Genomic DNA, 20,859 nt, shown 5'->3' with positions numbered 1-20,859 from the left:
ACCCTTTCCTAGGTGGGGTTTTCTGGTTGGGGTATAAGGGAAGAACCTTTGGTTGTGGGTTCCCTGCCCCCACAGCAGAGGTCAGAGACAGGATTCTCTGGCCAACTGCTGCTCCCAGCTCAGGGCCGAAGGGACAGAAAGACTCCAAGATGTCATTAAGATAGCCCTGTGAGATCTGAAAACCACCTCTGCACCCTGGTCCTTGTCCCTGGCCCTGAGAGGACACGCCACTTACTCTGTGACACTCTCACCAGCTCTGTCACGTTCCAGACCCCAGACGTCACAAAGCAGTCCTGGAAACTTAAGTGCCCTAAAGAAAGAAAATGGCTGGTGAGTGGAGGCAGACCGTGATGGGGGTGCCTACCTATTTCCCCCTGCTCAACTCCTATCCTTCAGGGCTTCCCCACCACCCCTCAAATGTCCTCTGAAAAGGAAACACATCAGGTGAAGCCTCCCTCCTTGGATGGCAGCCCAAGTCAGTGGACAGCTGGGTAAAGGGAAGGAGAATGAGGTGGACACTGACCGTTGGGCAGTGGTTTGATGTCCGCATCTCCTTGCTGGTTTGAACTATCTGATTGTCCGGATTCTGCAGGAGAAACAAAAGGGAGAAAGGGTCAGGAGAAAAGTTTCATACAATCACTGACCAAGCAGGAACCCTCTAGCCTTGGGCACCGACTCCAGGCAGTAGACCTTGATCACCCAGGCTCCAGGGCTAACCCAGGCTCTAGAGCTAGCCCAGGAGCACTGGGGTGAACAATGACAATAAGTACTTCACCCAACATTTGGGCTGGGCTGGTCACTGTGGCAGAGGGAGAGGCATCCTGGGCAGAGTGTACAGCGGATCTCTGCCCTCTACCCACCACATGCTAATAGCACCTTAGTTGTGACAACCCAAACTACCTCCAGAAACTGCTCAATGAGCCCCGACGGACAGAGTCGGCATACATAGATAGACAGCACTGACCAGGAGTCTGAAGTCAGGAGGAAAGAAGCCAGTAATGGGCACCGTCCATAACAGGGCAGACCCCCGGGCCCTCCCTTTCCCAGAGGGGCATTCCCATCCCTAAGTCCATTAATTGATGCTGTTCCTGTGGGCTCATGCCCCTCCGTCTCACCTTTATGCTTACAAGCAATGCCTGGCAACCCGGAGGGGGGAGGTGTGCCCTGCTGCCACCCATTCTGTGCCAGCCTGTCTGGGCTGTCTCATGCCCCATTGCCACAGCTGCTCAGAGGGAGCCCTGAGACAAGGGCCTATTGTGTGGTGGAAGCTCACAGAGGGCTGGGGGCAGGGTGGAGTGTGTGTGTGAATATTTTGCCGAGCTTGAGAAAGCCCCCCCACCCTCGCCCCCTAGGTCCTCCAAGGCTTTGTGTGTGCCAGGGGCAAGATGGGGACCTCCAGAATGCCTGGGCACGACAGCTGGTGAGAGGGTGGGAGTGCTGAGGTAGGTTGTAGGGCGCTTGGTGAAGACCTAAGCTATGCATAAGGACCACAGGGGTGGCATCTGACACTGTGCCCTGTTCTGGCCCAGTCATCCTAGCTGGGCCGCTGGGCCATTCACCCACAGTTCCATGTAATAGCCTGCTAGGTGGGGTTTCTAGGTGGGGCTGGTGGGTCCTGTAAGAGTCAAGGCCCTCTACATCTGTGGCTGGGAATTCATCTTGTTCAGTTTTTTTTTTTTCTCTTTTGGCAGAACTGGGGATTGAACTTGGGGCCTCATGTGTGCAAGGGCAGATCTCTACCACTGAGCTACAGCCCAGTTCTCTCTCTTTTTTTTTCTTTTTAAATTCCAAAAAATAATAGTAAATCTTGCTATGAAATAAGAGGTAGAAGTCATGAGGAAAGTGCTCACAAGTTCTCCCCCTCCCCCATTTGAGGTGCATCCTTCTATGCCACTGTGGGTCAGTCACCTCTTTGCTTGGCATTGTTTGCCATGGAGGGGGCGCTTAGGACCTCCTCCTAGAATCTCTAGCTGTATCTTTTTTTTTTAAGATCTATTTATTTGGGCTGGGGATTTAGCTCAGTGGTAGAGCGCTTACCTAGGAAGCGCAAGGCCCTGGGTTCGGTCCCCAGCTCCGAAAAAAAAAAAAAAAAAAAAAAAAAAAAAAAAAAAAAAAAGATCTATTTATTTATCATATATGAGTACACTTTAGCTGTCTTCAGACACACCAATAGAGGGCCTCAGATCTCATTACAGATGGTCGTGAGCCACCATGTGGTTGCTGGGATTTGAACTCAGGACCTTTGGAAGAGCAGTCAGTGCTCTTAACCGCTGAGCCATCTCTCCAGCCCTAGCTGTATCTTGAGATCTTACTGTACCCCGGTATCACACAATATGGATTTTCTTCTTACTCTCTGGACCTGGGTCTGACGCAAGTCCAAGCCAGTCCAAGCCAGTGTAAACGGAAGCCAAAGGGTCTAGGTGGCAGGCTGTCTCTGCTCCGGCCTTCTTGTGATCCCACTATGAAGTTACCCAACATGTTGAAGAAGGGCACAGCCGCAAGACTGGCAGGCTGAGTCCATCAAAGGATACATGGCACACACTCTACTGCCCATAGGCTGCCATGAATCCCACCCAGCCTGGGACCGACAGAGCCCCGAAGACCAAGTCTGGGTCAGTTTGAGGGGGCTCAGAGTCCATCCCGTAGGAGTGCAACTGGCCCACTGCAAAAAGTCAAATAGAGAGAGCTGCGTGGCTGTGTGAGTGTGCGGGTGTGTGCGCGCGCACATGTGCGTGCGCATGTGCAAGCGCGCGTGCACATCCAGCCAAGGGACAGAAAAGAGTAGAGGACGTGACAAAGAGATGGAGGTGCGCCAGCGAGGCGACTACGGCAGAGACAAATGGGGCTCCAGGAAAGTGCGACAGACAGGAAATCCTTTTAAACCAGGACACTTCCCAAAAGGGTGCTGCTGTTATTACTATTAGTTCATAGAAAGGAGCAAACAGAGAAGCCGGGGAGGATGAGGCCGGCTGCCACGCGCCACTAGGCGTGGCTCTGGGCGCTGCTGGCAGCCATTTTAGACCTTGGCAGCCATCTTATGGCTGGCGGCCTTAGCCAGCATTGCCACAATGCCGCCACCACCAGCCCCCAACAAGCTCAGCTCAGCTCCAGGACAAAAGGCAGACACACTGGATGTCTGGATGTAGACTCACAGGCAGAGGAGCCAGCCCTAGAGCCAGGGCAGCTGCAGCCAGGGTCCTGCAGGTCTGTACTAGCCTCAGCTTTTATGATCCCTGCCTGTGCCGTGAAAGGGCAGGGAGAATGAAGCCGGTGCCCTGGCAACACTGTAGCTTTCGTGAAAGGCAGTTGAAACTCTGAGTACCAAGTCTAGGCCCAAGGACCTACCATTGAGCAAGAATGGACCCCTGCCCAATAGGACCAACGGTATCTTGGAAGTAAAGGACGTCAGCTAAGGATACATCTTGGGTAGACATGAGATGGGGTTGGCAGGGAATCGGAGAGGCCACTGGGTCCTCAGTGGTCAGGCTCAGGGGCCAGCCAAGGGACATCCTGCCATCCAGAGATGGGAGCCAGCGGCCAGCTTTCCCATGTGGTGGATGATCTGGGATGCCTTAAAACAAGGTCTGTGCCTGTTCTGGACACCCCAGGGCAGCATGCCACAGAGTGTCCAGGCACCTTGACACGCTCTTCTGCCTGGGACCCCTGGAGGAGGTTGTAACAGGACAGAGAGAGGGAAGGCCTTTTACAATAACCCCTCCCCTGGCCCCGCCTCATAGCTGCTTGGCTTTTATCAGGCAGAATGGGGCTTATCAGAGCCACCAGCTGAACAAACACACAAATCCACGGTTAGTGAGAAAAAATACTCTGCCTGAACTCTTTATCTCCTGTTCACAGGCCTTGCACACTGCCCACTGCCAAACGCACAGGAGGGGACCTGAGGCGGTGCAGTGGGGGCTGAGTCCTCCACTCTGGAGGTGGAGGGTGGCCTCTCTTGTCTGGCCATGCCTTGTCTGCCTTCTCGCCTCAGCCACCTCCCTTCCTCCCTCCTTGTCCCCAGCCCATCGACACTCTTCTCTGGGAGCCCCTGACAGTGGGTGAGCTCCGGCCCACACAGAACCCCCCTCCAGTGTCTGCTTTCTCACTGGGGACAATGGGCCAGCTGGTGGCCCAAGGAACAGTGGAGAGACAGGGATGATCCTGGCTCATATGAGGAAGGCAGGTGCTGCTTCATCTCTTATCCTGTCCCGCCCAGCCCACCCTGGACACTGTCACACTGGTCCCCCAGTTTGCTGTGGCCGTGTCTCCTGGGGGCTTTTCTTGCTTCAGCCTCTCCAGTCTGGCTGCCATGGAAGCAAGGGCTAAACCGCTCCAGTCTCCTCTGTTCAGAGCAGTCTGGCCCAGGCTGGGAAAAGAAAACAGCTCCTCCCGCCACTCCCCTTCTACAGAGCCTGGAGCTCTTACAACTTCCTTCAGAGAAGGAACCAGGACAGAGGGCTCACCACCACCTCTCCTGGACCCAACCCAAGACAATCCAATGGTTTCCTGAGTACTGGAGTAGAAGACCAAACTCCTCCAGGTTCTAGAGTATCTCTCACTCTGCCCTTCAAATGCAACCACCTGAGAACGGAGCCCTACCCGTGTCTGATAGAGGCCCTGACAGCTTGGTCCTGCCCGCCTGGGCCAGGTTTGGAGAGAGCGCACAGTTCATTCTCAGTACTGTTGGGTGGTTGGTTGTAGGCCACTGGTGACAGACAAGGGCACAGCTCTTGTCTTTCTCTGAGGACCCAGGCTGCTCCTACAAGGTATGAGCAGAGGCCATCCCTGCAAGCCATCTTGGCTACTCAACAGGGTATGTGGAAGGCAGAGCTGTGAAGGAACATGCTAGATGATGAATTTGGATTGACTGGGCACGGGCCCAAGTGGGTTCTACAAAAGGACCTTTACTGCAGGTTCCTGCCTGCTCTCCAGTCAAGCCTATCCCACAGGTCATTCCCCTGCTATTACAACTTACAGACTGCAGGTGTTGGACAGCATGCAACTGACAGGGGACAGCATGAGCCCCTCCTTTCCCCATGCCCCTCAATGTCTTGGAACAGGCAAAAAATTTCCCCATAAAGCTGCCCTTCCTGCCCCACTTCAGGTCGATGCTCTTAGCCCCTGAGCTTTTGCTGTTTTTGGCTTTCTCTCGGATCCCCCCCCCCTCTCTGTGTGTGTGTGTGTGTGTGTATGTGTGGGAGGAGAGAACCATCTTAAGCATAGCTCTGGAGGGCAAGCTCTCATAGCCAGAGCCCAGCATTGCCCAAAACCCTGATGTATATTATATATATATATATATATATATACATATATATATATATATATATATATATCTCCAACCACAGACAAGGATGTATTTATGGCTCCTAGCAAGTGAGGGAGGAATTCCTGTTCACTACAGCCAACACTCCATGGCTCCCACGCGAAACAAGCTCATTCTGCAAGGGGCAGCTGCGTGTAGCCCGCTGGCCAGCTGCCTCCATGGACTTCACCCAACATATTCTTTAGGGGCCAGGAGGGGTGCACAGATCGGCCTCTGCTGTTCTCCAAGAGCATACCTAGGCATTCGGACACACTCAGACGAGACCTCTCGTTATACCCCCAGCCCCACATGCCACCTGCAGATGCCGCCAGCCCCTCAAGGCAAGGTAGAGTCAGATGAACAGCCACAGGAAGGGACACTCCAACTACGGCAAACTGCTGGTCCAGAAGCAGGCAGGGGTGTGATTCCATTCCCATTCCTGCCCTCCCTAGGGCTGCATCTCATCTGCCTGCCTCTGCCCCCCTCCTCTGTGATTCCGGAGTGTCCAGGGCACAGGAAACCCAATCTCAAGGAGAGCCAGAGGCCCAGCCTGCAGCAATCAGAGCTGCAGAATGTGACTATTGTACCTCCTGAAACCCAAGTCAGAGAATCTGAGACACCCTGAGGAGGGGGCTGCAGTGGATGGGGGGCTGGGAGAAGGGTCACAAAGGGGTTCTCCCTGTCTCAGCAAACAGGACACTGGGGACCTGGACTGAGGAAGTCCTTGAGAGTGCAGGGCAGCCGGAGGGCAGAGGGAGGTGGGGCTGGGGAGACAAGGGGCTTCTCAGGTCTCCTCTCCTTCCCTGTGTGCCCAAGCTAGCATAAACACACAATCCAAAGCTGTCCAAGGGCTGGGACATCCCTCCTGTCACCTCTAGATTCTCACCGTTTCGGGAGCAGGAACTTGACCCGGAATCACAGCCTCAGAGGGTGAAGCATGTGTCTACCAACCTTCCTCTATACCCTCACCGTGACCTCATCTCATAGACATCGAGGGCTCTGGCTTTGACCTGAGACCCCTGTCAGGGGAGTAGGGGGTTCCAGAAGGAATAAGTTTCAGGAAAGGGAGGTGAATAAGTCATAACCACAGGGACATAAGTTCCACCGGAGGGCTGGACAGCAGGGACCCAGTGGACTAGAGATAGCACGGGAAGGTGACATTTTACCCCTGCTCCTTGATACCATGGCAGGAGCAGAGATGAGTCTGCAGGTCCCCAGGCTGAGGGTAAACCACTGGCCTGCCTTCTTACTACAGCCCATGATGATCATTTGCTTAAGAGCTGCAAGCCCTTCCTCACAATCACTCATGTTGTGGAAACAGAACCCTAATCACCCACCCTTCAGTTCCAAGACTCCCACCTCCACTTTCATACAGGGAGAAGGTGCTCCTAACTCATGCTTCTCTCCTAGAAAGCAAGAGCTGGGGTTCCATCTCCCTCTGCCCCTGTGACAGTCTGGCTTTCCAGGGAGGTCCTCTCCTGCCATGAACTGTTGGGTGTGCCCTGCCAGGTATCTGCCGGCCGCCAGAGGCCTAGGGAGAACTGGAGACAGAAATGGGCATTGAGCAGTGGAACGAGGGGGACAGGGGACTGGAGTGCTCAGGGATGGCAGGCTGAGGGCAGCAGAGGAGAGGAAAGAAGTGAGGTCACAGAGTTCCCCCAGGGGAAGATGCAAAGACACCAGCCTAATGGGCCCCCTGGAAGCATGGCAGCTCCACTTATAAAACCAGCAACTCAAGGACCAGGAGTGAACGAGCGAGTGAGCGAGCAGACCCACGGCTTGGTGGGCAGTCACACCCATCCCAGCGGGGCATCTCAGAGGTGCCACAGCAGGGAATCCCGCCAGAGCCAAGCTCCCATCAGAGACGTGGGTAGAAGGCAGCACAGGGTGGAAAGAGCAGGTATGAATCTCAGAGTTGAGGAGAGGCAGAGGCCACCTGGTCCAGGTCACCTCCCCTTCCTCTTCTGTCCGAGTCTAAACCTTCCCGGAAAGGAACTAGGCTGCTGGAGAACTATGTGGGTCCTATACCAACCGGGAGACCCTGACTTTATCCTAGCACAGAGGAGAGACAAAGGGAGACATCTAGGCAAAGGGAGACAGAAGAAGGCAGGCAAGCGATGGCACATTCAACTCAAGTAAGCTCCATGTTCCAGAGCTTCCCGGTCCAGTGGCCTTGGCTGCTCGGCTGCAGGTAACGGTTAGCACCTGCCTGCTGGGTCTCTGGATAAAGAGCATGGACCACAGCTCCTGGCCCAAAGCCTGGCTCTGAGCAGCAGTTCCCTAGACTCTGCTGGTTCTTATATGCAATCGCCATTTCTCATCTCCACTTGATGAAATGCTACCATCTCCCCACCCCCGTCAGGCTCTGCTCAGATGCCACCTCAGCTCACCGGTGACATACATCTGAGACTGCAGTTTTTTTGGACCCAGAGGCCCCCCGTAGTGAGTGATGGGGCCTGGATCACTACCTTCTGTGAAGAGCAGCAGAGGGGGTTTCTCAGCCACTAAAGGGCAAACACAGACGCACCCATGATATAGGTATGTCCTCCCCACAGCAGTCCTTAGTAAATGGTCTGAGGCTGCTCACCACATGGGGAGGGATGGGGAAAGACCCCAGGAGATGGGCAAGGCCAAGAGAGAAGTGGGGAGCACAGGGCTTGCCCTTGGATTCTGAGGTTCCAACAACCTGCTCTGCCCTCCCCTGCCCTGCCCTGCCCCGCTCTGCCCTGCTCAATCCTGGAGTGGAGAGAGCTGAAGAAACCAAAAGCACAGACCCTGGCCTAGGATGGCAGGCACCACCTCCTGCTGCCCGCAGCCCTGCCTTCTTTATAGACAAACCCACTCCTGGCAAGGTTGGCTGGTGCCATAGTTTGCCGGCAGCCGTGTCTAGCATTTCTGAGGGCTTGGATCCAGGGATCACATGACAATGGGGTCCAGACATGTAGCCCCTAGCCTAAGAACTGCCCCTCCTCAAGGTGCTGGGTAGAAACCGACAGTGGGGAATGCTTTCAGTACACCACAAGCCAGAGAAAAGCAGTGTTGGGGATGGGGAACGTGTGCCCACCCCACCCCCCGCCCCAGTTTGGGACCCGTGAAGCTGAGCCCCGCCCCCACTCCCTCTATTTCAAGCATTGCCCTTTCTGGACCTTTGAGTTGCCCAGGCCAGCCTGGGCCAGGCCAGGCCAGGCTGGGCTAGCCAGATACCCACCCCCATCCCCAGCTGCTCCTGAAGCTATTAATAGTGTTTCCCCTTCCCAGGGCTGGGTAGCACCCCCCACACCCCAGCCAAACACATTTGCCCTTGGTCCGATTACTCAGGAAGGGAAGTAGTCAGTCCCTAATGCCAGCCCTAGGATGAGAGGGGCGACGGAGGCTCTGAAGGTCACATAGGTCGCTGCCTGGGACCAGCAGGAGCTCCAAGGAAGAGGCAAACCCTAGCCCAGGAGCATAATATAGAAGGGAAGACCTAGGGAAGGAATTAGGGCCAGGCCAAGCAGCATTGTGGGGGGTTGTGGGGAGGCCCATGCCAAAAGCCAGAGGAAGCCAGAGGAGGCAAAGGAGGCAGCCGGGGAGAAGCTGAGTGAACTGCTTCTTGCTGCTAGTCTATGTGAGGAAGAGCATTCGGCAGGGGCTGAGCTGGGACTGGGAGCCTCCATGCCCACCCACAAGATTTCAATGGAGCAAGAGGAGGAGGTAGAAGAGGAGGGGGGAGGAAGAGGAAGAAAATGTGAGAAGAGAGTCCTCTCAGCTTAGTATAGAGAAAGCCCCCAAGCTGCAGCCTTTTTACCATAGGACATGGAGCCCAAGGGACAGAGATGGAGGGACAGGACATGAGCCTCTGCACCTCTGCTACCCTGGGCTTCTCTAGTCCTCCTGCGGCCCACTCCTGTCCATGAATGCTGGGGACTTAGTGGAAAGAATATAGGAGAGCCCACCTGCCTTGACTCACCATAAAGGGCAGGCTGCATTGAAATCCCCACCCCTGGCCACCTCCCCTCTGGCTGTGGGCAGAAAGAGGGGCAAACACAGACACATCCCATAACCAGATATTTCAGCAGGACTCAATTCCCACCTACAGGCCTAGCAGTCCTGTCTTCAAACCTTACCCGCTGGGTACCCTCCGGCTGGGCCAGCACTGGCAGACAGGCCTGAACCATCAGCCCCATGAGGCTAAGGCCTCGTGACTGTGCTCACTGCTTCGTCTTTACCACCTCTCAAAGACTCAGAGCCCTTTCTAGATCCTTCTTGCAACCGTGGCTTCTACCCTGATGCACCCCTTAGGGGACAGAGCACCGCTAGCTGGCACCTTCCTCCCCTGATGAAGATAGGCTGTATTCCTGTCTCCACCTTTAACCCTGTAAACCTGAGCCGAGCCTCCCATCAAAGGATTCGATGGACAGGAGGAGCCCAGGTTAGGCAAGACAAGAGAGTACTCTGCCCATGGCCTACTCCTCTGCCACTTTAGAGACCCAAAGGCTGCAAGAGCCATTTAGACAAGACATGAAGGACCTGGGATCTTGACTCTAAGTGTTTGTGTTGTTGGTTTTTTAAAATAAAAGCTTCTCTGCTGCTATTTTATTATTATTAATTATTATTATTGGGTTTTTTCAGACACTGTGGCTCTGGCTGTTGTGGAACTGATTCTGTAGACCAGGCTAGCCCTGAACACAGAGATCTGCCTGCTTCTGCCTCCAGATTGTTGGGATCAAAGGGGTGCACTAACCATGCCTGGCTAACTCTGAATCTCTGGCCTAATGCAATACAGCTTGGACCCACGCAGATGAGATGTCAAGTGGGGACTTGACTTTCACTAAGGATGATTTCATAGAAAGTACTACGTACGTATACATTGAACTCGGAATACAATGACTAATCCACCTATCCAGCGGGCTAGCAGGTGCCAAAGGTCCTTAAGGATCCCGCGGGGGCTCAAGGAGCTTCACGTTGCACTCCCCAACAAGGTAGCTAGGTGGCGCAGCGAGTTAACACTAGCTGCCCTCTACCGGTCACAGTAGGGCGAGCTCATGGGGTGCTGGCCCAGAAGTTCCGTAGACGGTTCCCTCTGAACAGGCGCTGGGCCCAGCAGGAAGGGCAAGAACCCAGCATGACCACCAGACCTCACGTCTGTATCTGGACGGACGGAGCTGCCTGAGACAGCGGCTCCCATGACTGCACAAGCACATCCCGGGATGTGATCAGGGCTGCGATCGCCACGCACCTTGAATAGGATCAGCTTGCAGTGGGGAACCGGATGGAAGGAGGCCTCCAAGAGGGAGGTGGGTGAGGAGAAGCAGAAGGTGAGGCTGCCAGGTGTTTGGACCACAGGGGTGTGATCCTTGGGCCCATCCGGGCCCCAGTAAGCTGCTTCCCACTTGAGAGTTGTCTGTTGTTGACCCTAAGAGTGCTCCCAAGGTACTCTGAATGCCCTCACCTCTTGGTGCTAACTTGTCTTTACACTTGGAAAGGAAAAACCCTACCACCCACACTGCAGGAGTGAAAAGATGGAGACTGAAAGCCAGATTAGGAAAATGGAGACGTCAAGGAGAGAAAAAAACAAACAAAAACAAAAACAAAAGCACAGCAACACTTGGGCTCTTGAGGAAAGCAGAAACAGGCAGGCACACCCTCCCGGCTGCAAGCAGAGAAAGGCCCCTTTGTTCCGCCTAGAGGTTAGTTGAGGTGAGGCCAGCCCTGCAGCCCCCCTGACCCTGGGTAGTACAGATTACTTCGAAGGGTCTGGCTAAGCCTGGCTGCTTCCCGCATCCACTGGCCAGTCCTTGACCTCAGCACAGAGTGGAGGGAAGCAGCCCCTACCCACTGGGCTTCGGAAGGGCCCATCCCTGCGGTGGTTCCCTGGATGTCTTCACTGCTTTCTGTTAAGAGGGAAGAGGGGCTTAAGCTTAAGCTTAAGCTTGGGGCTTCCTCTGAGCTGTGGACTTGGGGCAGAGCAGTGGCAGGACCCAGCAGTGCTGTGCTGGGAAATGGCTCTAGGGAGGCTGGCCTAATGGTCTTCTAGTCCTCACTCCTGATGAGCCTTTTCCAGTGACCAAAATTAGACTGATAAGGACTTCTCAGAGCAAGCCTTGACAATGCCCGAGACCCTGGCAAAGCAGAGACTGAAATGGGAATGCATGCCAGAGGAGACAATACTCTAAGGGACAGTAGTCAGTTTGCTGCACCCTACCCCACCTAGTTACCGTGAGGAAGGGCTTCCGTTCCCAGCACCCTGAGCCTCCACAGGGCTACTGGCCTCAGTATCAAAAGCAAGCCATTCCTATCTCTCAGTTAGCAGCCAGTGGTTTAAATTTAGCAAAGACTGAAAGACTGCTTCACACCCCCTACCCCCCAAAACAGGGTTTCTCTGTGTAGCCCTGGCTGTCCTGGAACTCACAGAGGTCTGTCTACCTCTGCCTCCTGAGTGCTGCGATTAAAGGCCTGTGCCACTTCCTAATCTGCAGTACCTTGCAGTTACCGTGCAAATAGAGGATGAGAACCAGGAGGAGAGACTGGCCTGTTATCCCTGACAGTGCCCCAACCTCAGTCTGGAAGCACCTTCTCAGGAGGCCCCGGCTGGCTCTCAACTCTTACCAGCTGAGCATTGGGGTAACATGGGGAGAAAGCAAGCGAATGGGAGGGATGTCTCTGTGCATGATCTTTGGCAAGGGAGATCCTGGCTGGAGAGAAAAGGAGGAAGGGACAGCTTGCACAGGGGGCCTGAGTGGCTGTCTCCTGCCTCATGTAAGAAAGTGCAGCTCAGATACACAATGTCCTGCCAAACCCAGCCCCTTAATTCAATTAAGCGCAGGACCAACTTCCTAGATTGTTCTGTGTGCCAGTGCCTGTGAATGTCCTGATGTGTGTGATTCCTGAGATCTGTGAGTGTGCGTGTGTGCACGCGGTGTGTACAGATGTGTCCTGACCCCGGAAGAAGATGAGGAGAGGAAAAGGGAATAAAGAAAGAAAGAACTGAAATCTTGGAAGGATGAATGTCTTCTTAACCTTCATACTGTGGACCCTGAGACCAGAACACTATCTGGGGTGCTGTGTGTGGGCCGCCCATGTGTGGCTCATCCCAGGCCTCTGCTCATTTGGTGCTAAGCCTCCTGCAAACCCCAACCAAAATGTCTGCACAATCACAAAGGTTTGCAGGGGCCTAGGCTGCCTTTCTTAGGGCAGCTGTAGAATCCTGTGGTTCCACGCATGCACCAATAGGTCTTTCTCACATCTGCCCTGCTGTATGTTCGTGGCCAGCCTCTTTTCTTTGAGCTACAACCCCACCTGGTCACTTGGTTCCCAAAAGACTTGAGAGTGTTCTACAAAGGACAAGGACCTTGGTGTGTACCACATACTCTTGTGCCTTTGTGACTTTCTCTCGGCAGGTGACCTGCCTCTAAGGTCATGCCTAAGCAAGATCCAGACTGAAACCTGCATTCTCCATTACTGAGACAGGCCCTGCAGGAGAGCTGGGGACAGACCTTGAAAAGATGTTCCCCCAAGGCCCCAGAAGCTATCGGAAGCTCCCCCATAACCTTTCACATTCACTCTCTCTATTTATGTGAGTTCCCCAGTATGTGTGTGTATTACCTGAAACTGTCTTAACCTGGAGGAGAGGGGGTGCATTCCAGCAGCCCTCTCACACAGCCCTTGAGGAGCTTGACTTTCTCCACAGCCCTCTAGAAGTCCTGAGCAGCCCCCTTCTGGGAGCAAAGCCAAAAAGAAGGAAGAAGGATGCTTATAAGCTGCTAAAAGGGAAACGTGGGAGGTGGGCAGAGAGGCCCCTGGCCTCTAGGTAGTGTGGACTTTACTCAGCGAACATCTGGCTGAGAGGAGTAACCTCTGCTTCACCCTAGCTGCCACCCTGGGCTGACCGTGGTATCTAGCAGGGGTTTCTACAGGCGCAAGCTAGAGTCTCCACCATATCCCGAAAGTGTCTCAACGCACATATTCTGACCCTGAAAGTTTTTGGTTCACCTTCCCCCCTGGACCCAAGTGGAAAGGGACCTGGGTGGGAAGGGCTTTATCAGGGAAAAGCCAAGGCTGGGGATGTCAGCTTGGTGGGAGCATAAGCCTAAAGTCAGGCTCCATTTTGCTCTAGGGCTCCACGCACAGCTAATGGGAGGCTGGCAGCGGCAAATTGTTGTTTACTTTTAATTAAGTAAACAATGTCGGCTTTCCGCCTCCTCCCCTGCCATCCCAGCCAGTAATTTAGGGATGACAATGGGGTTGTTTCCTTCCTCTTGCCTTCTTCCCTGAGCACTCCTGCTAGCTCCCTTCTCTTCCACAGTTTTTGAAATTTGTGGCTATTGAAGGCTCCACCCAGGGGGACAGGACAACCTGAACCACCTTTGGCCCAGCAAGTGGCAGGTTACCCAGGCCCAGGGCTGTGATTCTATATCTCTGCTTCTCCAGGGGTGACCAGGGCAATCTTGCTCTGACAGCCCGATACATGTAGTGTTCTCTCCCTCCTCTCTAACCACCGCCTCTAAAATTCACCAAGCAGGATGACCAAGAGTTGGGGTGGGGGTTGCATCAGCAGAGAACAAAGCCTGCAGGTAAAGAAGAAGAGATTCCTACCCCTAGACCCCAGAGTCCACAAGTTTCCCTCATCACCAGTAAGGGACCTTCCCGTCCAATCAGGAGGAACCAGTGTTCCAAGCCAGCAGTATATATGTGGTACCAACTCTCCTCCTCAGAAACCGAGCTGCCTTGAGCTGCCTTTGTGGCCTTGGTTTCTGACATCACTGTCTTGAAATTTTTATCCTTTGAACAAGAGGTCCGGCATTTTCATTTTGCTTTGAGTCCCACAATTCTGCAGCTAGTTTAGCACTGTTCGGAGACCAGAACTGAGCGAGGGACGGAGAGAGAAGCAAGCCAGCCAAATCAGTCTTTCACCTATGGGATTGTCCTGCCTAGGGCTAGGGGGCTGAGCTCTGGAAGTATAGGAGAGGCAGCCTAGAAGACAGGGTGCCACACAGGCAGGTTTATACCTGGGCTGTTAGAGAACGGAGGTTCCTTGGATAGCCTTTCTCTGTGAGGCAAACGCCACTTGGCAGGTGGCCTTGCTTACCCCAGCCCCTCTCTGAGCCCTCTGCACATAGTGGGTTTATAACTGCTGCAGATCTCTGTGCCACGGGGAGGAAATCTCCCTCTTCTACCTCCTGAGGATGAGGATGGCTGGGTCCAGAATCCAGCCATGCCCAAGCGACTGGGGGACTAAGGTGCCTCAATTTAGGTGCATGGGGCAAGGGCAGGCAGAATGAGTTGTACACAAGCTGCTCCAAACTCTTGCCAAAGGGCGGGGTCTTCTTTAGCTCAAGCTGGCTGGGGCTGGATGCAATTTCAGCCGCAGAGCAGGGCTCGCTGGCTGGAAGCAATTTTCTCATTAGGACCCCAGGCCTGCTTGCTGGTCTGTTCCCAGCCCTTACTCCCCTCCTGTGAAACCGCACCCCACAGGCCTCCCGATAGACCACTCACACGCACAGGGAACCGCACGTGTACTGAGTCAGAGAGGCGACTGTGGGGTCACTCCAATGGGGCTGGGTTCAAGGAGAGCAGTGCTGGCACAAGGCCCTCGCACTGAGGCATATGCATAAACAAGCTCTCAGGAAGCTCAGAGGGCACCAACCGGGACCCCAGGACCAGGACCAGAACACTGCCCTCACGTGACCCTACCGAGTTACTCTCAGGCCAGTCACCGGCCTGTCTTGTTCAGGTGGGCCTGGGAGCCAGATCCCTCTCCCAGCCTCAGGCGCTACAAGTGGAGGGTGGTCTCACGGAGCCAGGGGGAGAGCTGAGGCAGGAGGGGCGGCACCGCTCTGCTCCTCAGACACATGTGGTTGGACTTAAAAAGCTATTAGGGAGCGAGGCGCTGGCGGGAGTACGGCTGGCCCTCACACCAGAGGTGGGGGGGAGGGCAGATGCCGAGGCAGTGAGCTCAGCACCCGCTCCCTCCCTGGCAGTGTTGGACCCAGGGGACCCCCGCCCAGCAGGAGAGTGTGGCGGGCTCTCAGGGGAGGGAGAGCAGGCTTTGGGCCTGGGTCTCGCTTGGCACCGGCTCTGTAGAGCTTGGGAGATTCTAGGCCTGTAGTGGAATAGCCTCTGGGGGAGGGGTGGTGAGCCTGGATCTGGCCCAGGAGGGTTCAGACTGGTCCTCAACCCCTGTAGCTTCCCAGGAATGGTGGTGAGGTCTCCTTAAGGTAGGTAGGGGTGTGTGTGTGAGTGTGTGAGTGTGTGTGCATGTGTGTGAGTTTGTGTGAGTGTGCGTATGTGCGTGAGTGTGTGTGTGTGTGTGTGTGTTTGGTGGGAAGGGGGAGGGGAGATTATGAGAAGAGCAGAAGAGAGCAGGGAAGGAAAAAAGCACCCCACCCATCACGAGGCCAGAAAAAAACTGATGGAAAGTTCTCTAGATTCGCCAGCTTGTAAAAAGTTCCTTTTCTTTCCAAATTATGAACATTTTTTAACAAGGGAGGAGGGGACCCAGGGCAAGGAGAGATCTAGGACTTCATTAGGACAGTATTGTGACCATGTAGCACAGCAACTGGTGACTGAAGAGTGTGCATCTGCCTATATTTCAGAGTGTTCTACCTCCAAAGCTAGGCTACCCCCTCCATACACACACACACACACACACACACACACACACACACACACACACACAGTGCCTACCGGAGGAGGAGGCTGCTCTGCTGTTACAGCATAGGATAGGACAGGTGCCAGCAAGGGCGCGCACGTGCAGAGACAAAGATGAGGCGGGCGGATATAGCCCTATCCCTGAGGGAAAGAACCCCCCAGGGTGCCAGCCTCAGCAACAGAAACCAGCCTGAGAGCTTCAGGGAAGTATACCATCCAAGGCCCTGCCAGCCCCTCAGTCCACAGCCCAATCCAAGGGCAGCCAGGGTGAGGCACTCTCAATACTGCCCATACTGAACTGACTGGCCAGTGAGTGTGTGTGTAGCCTGGTGCTGTCCCTAGTCACACGAACGGGGATGCTTAGCTCTTACTGAGAAACCATCGGAGCCCAGCCCAACCTGCTGAACGCTTTGGCTGGCTCCTTTCTGGGGGTCTCCCTTCTCAGGACAGTCGGACCTACCCATGGGGAAGATGGCAACTGTGGGAGGGAAAAGGGACTTTGAGAAACCACCAAGAGTCAAGCCGGGGCCTCAGGCAGGGTGGGGGAGGAGCCAACCACTGAGCCAGGATCCTTGCTCAGGAAACACGCAAAGAATGCAGTTGGCAGCTGGCCAGTGGGCCAGGACCACAAAGAGGCCTTTGTTTTAGGAGGTGTCCGGGGAGTGGATGGACTGAACAGCAAAGGTGGGGGCAGCACCCTTTTGGGGGAGTAGGGAGGGATCAACCCCTACACCACTGTGCCCACACTACCTCTTCACACACACACACACACACACACACACACACACACACACACACACACACAATCAGGCCCTGGCAGTGGTAGGCGCCTGCTAGGCCCAATTTAGGGCACTCTTGGGGCCAGGGTCCCATTTCTCAGCCCATTACCCTGGGTTGGTGACTGTCTGACCTCCAAGGTGCCCACCTATGGCACTGGCATCATCTGCTCCCTGTTAGTCAGATGGACAGGAAGGCTGTGGGACAGATTCCTGTCCTTCACCCCCTTGCTCTGCAATTCTAGGGTTTCTCTGGCCCCTTCTTGGCATCTGGAAAAGTTTGGGAAATTTATAAAAAAAAAAATTCTGTAGAGTTTATCTATTGCTTTCTAGCCTGCCAGGGAGCCAGAGCCAGAAAGAAGGAAGAGAGAAGAGGGAAGTGGAGTGGGTGTGGGGAGTGGGGAGTAGGGACAGAAAGCAAGATCAGAAGAGAGCTGCAGCCCTCAGGAAAGAGTACATACAAGAGTGCAGGGGTGCCCAAAGTCGGCCTGGTTCCCATTTGGTCCTCTTTTCTGGTTCTTGAGAGAACAAGAAAGACTCTCAACACACGCTCACCCAGTAACTATACCAGGCTCCCTCAGCTCTCTCCTACCATCCTGCTCCATACCTGCCCTGGCCACACCCCACATCCCGTACCCCCACACACACCCCACACCCCATACCCCACCTGTGTTCTTCCCCAGCAGACTGAGCTTCAGAGCCACAGAGGGAAAGAACATCTTATGGATTAGAGGCTAAAGACAGAATGAGGCAGGGTGACCACAGTGGCTTTTCGCTTCCTTTAAGGGAACTGGGATGTCCCTGCAGAAGCACAGGGGACTCCATCTGGTGAGTGTGTGGATGGAAGCAGGACTGTCTACTTAGCCCTAAGCAGGAGCAGCCTAGGCCGGTCCAGCAGGGTCCAAAACAACTCCCAGGGTAGGGGGCAGGGTCTGCATTTCAACAGTCCCTTGCCAGGATTCTGGAAGACGATCCCAAGCAAAAATTAAGTAGAAGGGAGAGAAGAGACTAAAAATGCGGGCCAGGGGGTTGGGGATTTAGCTCAGTGGTAGAGCGCTTGCCTAGCAAGCGCAAGGCCCTGGGTTCAGTCCCCAGCTCCGGACCAAAAAAAAAAAAAAAAAAAAAAGAAAAAAAAGAAAAAAAATACGGGCCAGTCAGCAGGGCAAGGGGTAGCAAGCTACTGACTCGGTATCAACCCGGATGCTACCCGGATGGCAGCAGGCACTTAGTTTCAAATCCTCTCTGCAGAGAGGAGAATGAAGGAAAGGGACAGAAAGGAAGGCAATGGAAAGCCAGAGAGGAGGGTTGGAGAATGAGGAGGAGAAAGCCCAAGAACACAGAAGGAGCTGAGGGAGTAGACACGGGGTGGGGGTGGGGGCCGCTAAGCTCGTCCCTGTGTGTCCAGCAACTCCCAGAGCTGCCCTGCCCCCTCCAGGCACCTGCTAAGGCCCAGCAGCGGTTGTGTTTCTTTAACCCCTGGGGCCTGTTGACACAGATTAGTATCGCTGGTCAGGGGTCAATAGGGAGGGCTCTTGAGGTCAAGACCTGAACAACTGGAGTTGTAATGAGCCACGTGGGGAAGAGGCCCAGGGAGAACAGAGAGAGGAGGGCAGAGGGGGTGGAGAAGGAGGAGGGACTTTCGGCAAGACTTGCTGCTGCTGTTGGCTCTCTGAACCTGCTGGGCTTGGGGAAAAGGTGTGTGTATGTGTGTGTGTGTGTGTTATGGTGTGGGGTGTGGGGGATGCAGAGGTGGTGGGGATGTGCTGCACATGTATGAGTGTGTGGTGTGTGTGGTGTGTGTGTGGTGTGTGTGTGGGGGTGTGTGTGTATGTGTGGTGTGTGTGTGTGTGATGGTGTGTGGTGTGTGTGTGTGGTGTGTGTGTGTTATGGTGTGGGGTGTGGGGGATGCAGAGGTGGTGGGGATGTGGTGCACATGTATGTGTGTGTGGTGTGGGGTGTGTGTGTATGTGTGATGGTGTGGGGTGTGTGTGTGTGTATGTGTGGTATGTGTGTGTGTGATGGTGTGGGGTTTGGGGAATGCACACGTGTATGTGTGTGGGGAGGGTTGTTGTAGGTGTGTGTGTGTGTGTGTGTCTGACCTGAGCTGGGATCCTATTTAGGGAAAGAATTACGGGGACAGGAGTAAAGGTACCCACTTGGGATTAAACAACCCTTTCTGGGTCAGACGGCATTCCCTGCTTTTCTGTCCCCACCTTTGTGAGCCCCTAGACACACTCCTGTTCCTCCCTGGGCCTGCAGTGAGGTGACACCATGCCCACCTCAGCATCCACCCACCTCAGGCCATCTGGCAGAGACTAAGCTAAGTGATTCACTTGTGACCAGCTGCCTCGAAGGGAGCTAGTGCAGTGCAGGACAGTGTACATAAGCCCACAGGATGGCTTCAGCCATAGGACCGCAGTGCAGTACTCAAACAGCTGGGCGCCTGCTTCTAGGCTCCTAAAGGCACCTAAGGGCAACCTCCACCTGCCCACCAGATATGGAGCCAGGCAGGCACCTCAGGGCTCGCCTCCTCTCTGTCCCATCTGTCCTCAGGCTCCTCAGCAACTCCTTTATGGGGGGGGGTGTCAGTCTAGACCAGCAGGTCACCTATTTGGGGCTCAGCATCACTTTGAGCTCCTGAGGTCCTGTCTTGTTCTCCCCCTTTAATAGCTCCATCAGGCCACACAAGAGTTGACGCCCAGAGGTCCAGTGCAAAGCCCAAGACACACTGCAATCCTATATTCGTTTGCACGTCTTTAGGGCACAGGCAAGAGTAACCCCTAGCTCAGCAGCACACATGCTCAGAAAATCTTGTGTACCACCTTACAAATGTGTGTGTGTGTGTGTGTGTGTGTGTGTGTGTGTGTGTGCGCGCGCGTGTAAAGTATACGCTACCTACTAGGTGCCACGTCAGATCGTAAACACTGGCCTAGAAAGACCCCTGCAGCTGGAAGCTGGGCACATTGTGGAGGTGAAGAGATGAGAAGTGAGGTAGGGGTGACAACTGGGCTGGGGCACAAGAGACAGAGATTCTCAAACATACGAGAAAAGAGAGAGGCTAAGCAGAGAGAACATGGGTGGGAGTCCAGAGGTAGGCTTGTGGCTTACAGGCAACAACTGATGCTGGCATACATGGCATGGGTAGGGGCGGAGGTGGTGAGGGACACAGCAATGGAAGAGTCATCACGGACCACTTTTCAGGGTCAAGAACATAGACAGGAAGAATGTGGGACTGGCTGCCCGTTTCATGCAGTTGTACATCTCTAGGAGGCAGCAGCTCCCCTCCCAGACAGCTAGAGAATGGAAATTTATATCCACACGGACATGTGGATGAATAGAAATGCTACTACAGAAGTGTTTACAACTACCAGAAAAGGGGAAACATGATCGACATGGGCACGCACCTTCCATTCCAGCACACATGGTAAAGGCAGGTGGGCCCCTGTGAGATCAGGGCCATCTAGCAAGTTCCAGGACATACAGCCAGGAATATAATATAGCCAGGAGCCGTAGTGAGACCCTGTCTCAAAACAGATGGGAAGACCTCGTCATCAAAACATGGCAGCTCTGTACTATGAAGCATTGTTCACCCTTCAGAGGAATAAGCCACTTATACAGGCTACAACATACAACACGGAGGAAATTTGAAAATAATTACACTCTGCCCACCAAGGCCACATATTGTATGTTTGCATTTATATGAAATGCGAGAGAAGGAAGCAAAACAGTGGTTATCAGGAGCTGGAGAGAGATGGAGAAACGAGACTAACTACTTACAGATGTGGGGCTTCTTCCCAGAATGATGGAATTGTTCTAGAATTAGATAGTGGCACTGACTGCACAGCATGGTGGGTCTACTGACTGTCATACAGTTTTAACTGTAAAATCCAGTCACAGGCCAGAGAGAAGGCTCAGAGAGTCAGGTGCTATCGGCATAAGCTTAAAGACAGGGTTTGAAAGGTGGAGGCACGGGCTGGAGAGATGGCTCAGCGGTTAAGAGCACCCGATTACTCTTCCAGAGGTCCTGAGTTCAATTCCCAGCAACCACATGGTGGCTTACAACCATCTGTAAAGAGATCCGATGCCCTCTTCTGGTGTATCTGAAGGCAGCTACAGTGTACTTATATATAATAAATAAATAAATCTTTAAAAAAA

The 20,859-nt window shown here is 54.1% G+C and overlaps 1 protein-coding gene and 1 long non-coding RNA gene across 18 annotated transcripts in view; one reads left to right on the top strand and one right to left on the bottom strand.

Moving 5' to 3' along the window:
• The window catches only part of Nfix (nuclear factor I X), a 96,981-nt gene that overhangs the window by 23,094 nt on the left and 53,028 nt on the right, over window positions 1–20,859 (bottom strand). For all 17 annotated transcript variants that reach the window (XM_087595229.1, XM_087595233.1, XM_087595222.1 and 14 more), the window contains 2 exons: window positions 524–586; window positions 236–310 (listed from right to left, as the gene is read on the bottom strand). In XM_087595229.1, the coding sequence (XP_087451355.1) occupies window positions 236–310; window positions 524–586 (138 nt within the window). The remainder of the gene's footprint in view (window positions 1–235; window positions 311–523; window positions 587–20,859) is intronic.
• On the top strand, window positions 90–9,872 carry LOC102546551 (uncharacterized). Its single transcript, XR_015644010.1, has 3 exons — window positions 90–330; window positions 7,662–7,837; window positions 9,378–9,872. It is a non-coding gene; the product is annotated as an uncharacterized LOC102546551 (long non-coding RNA).

This window comes from Rattus norvegicus, chromosome 19 (assembly GCF_021556685.1).
Source record: "Rattus norvegicus strain SHRSP/BbbUtx chromosome 19, alternate assembly SHRSP_T2T, whole genome shotgun sequence".
Taxonomy (NCBI): domain Eukaryota; kingdom Metazoa; phylum Chordata; class Mammalia; order Rodentia; family Muridae; genus Rattus; species Rattus norvegicus.
The sequence above is the reverse complement of the archived record's forward strand: the minus strand, read 5'-3'. Positions and strand labels throughout refer to the sequence as shown.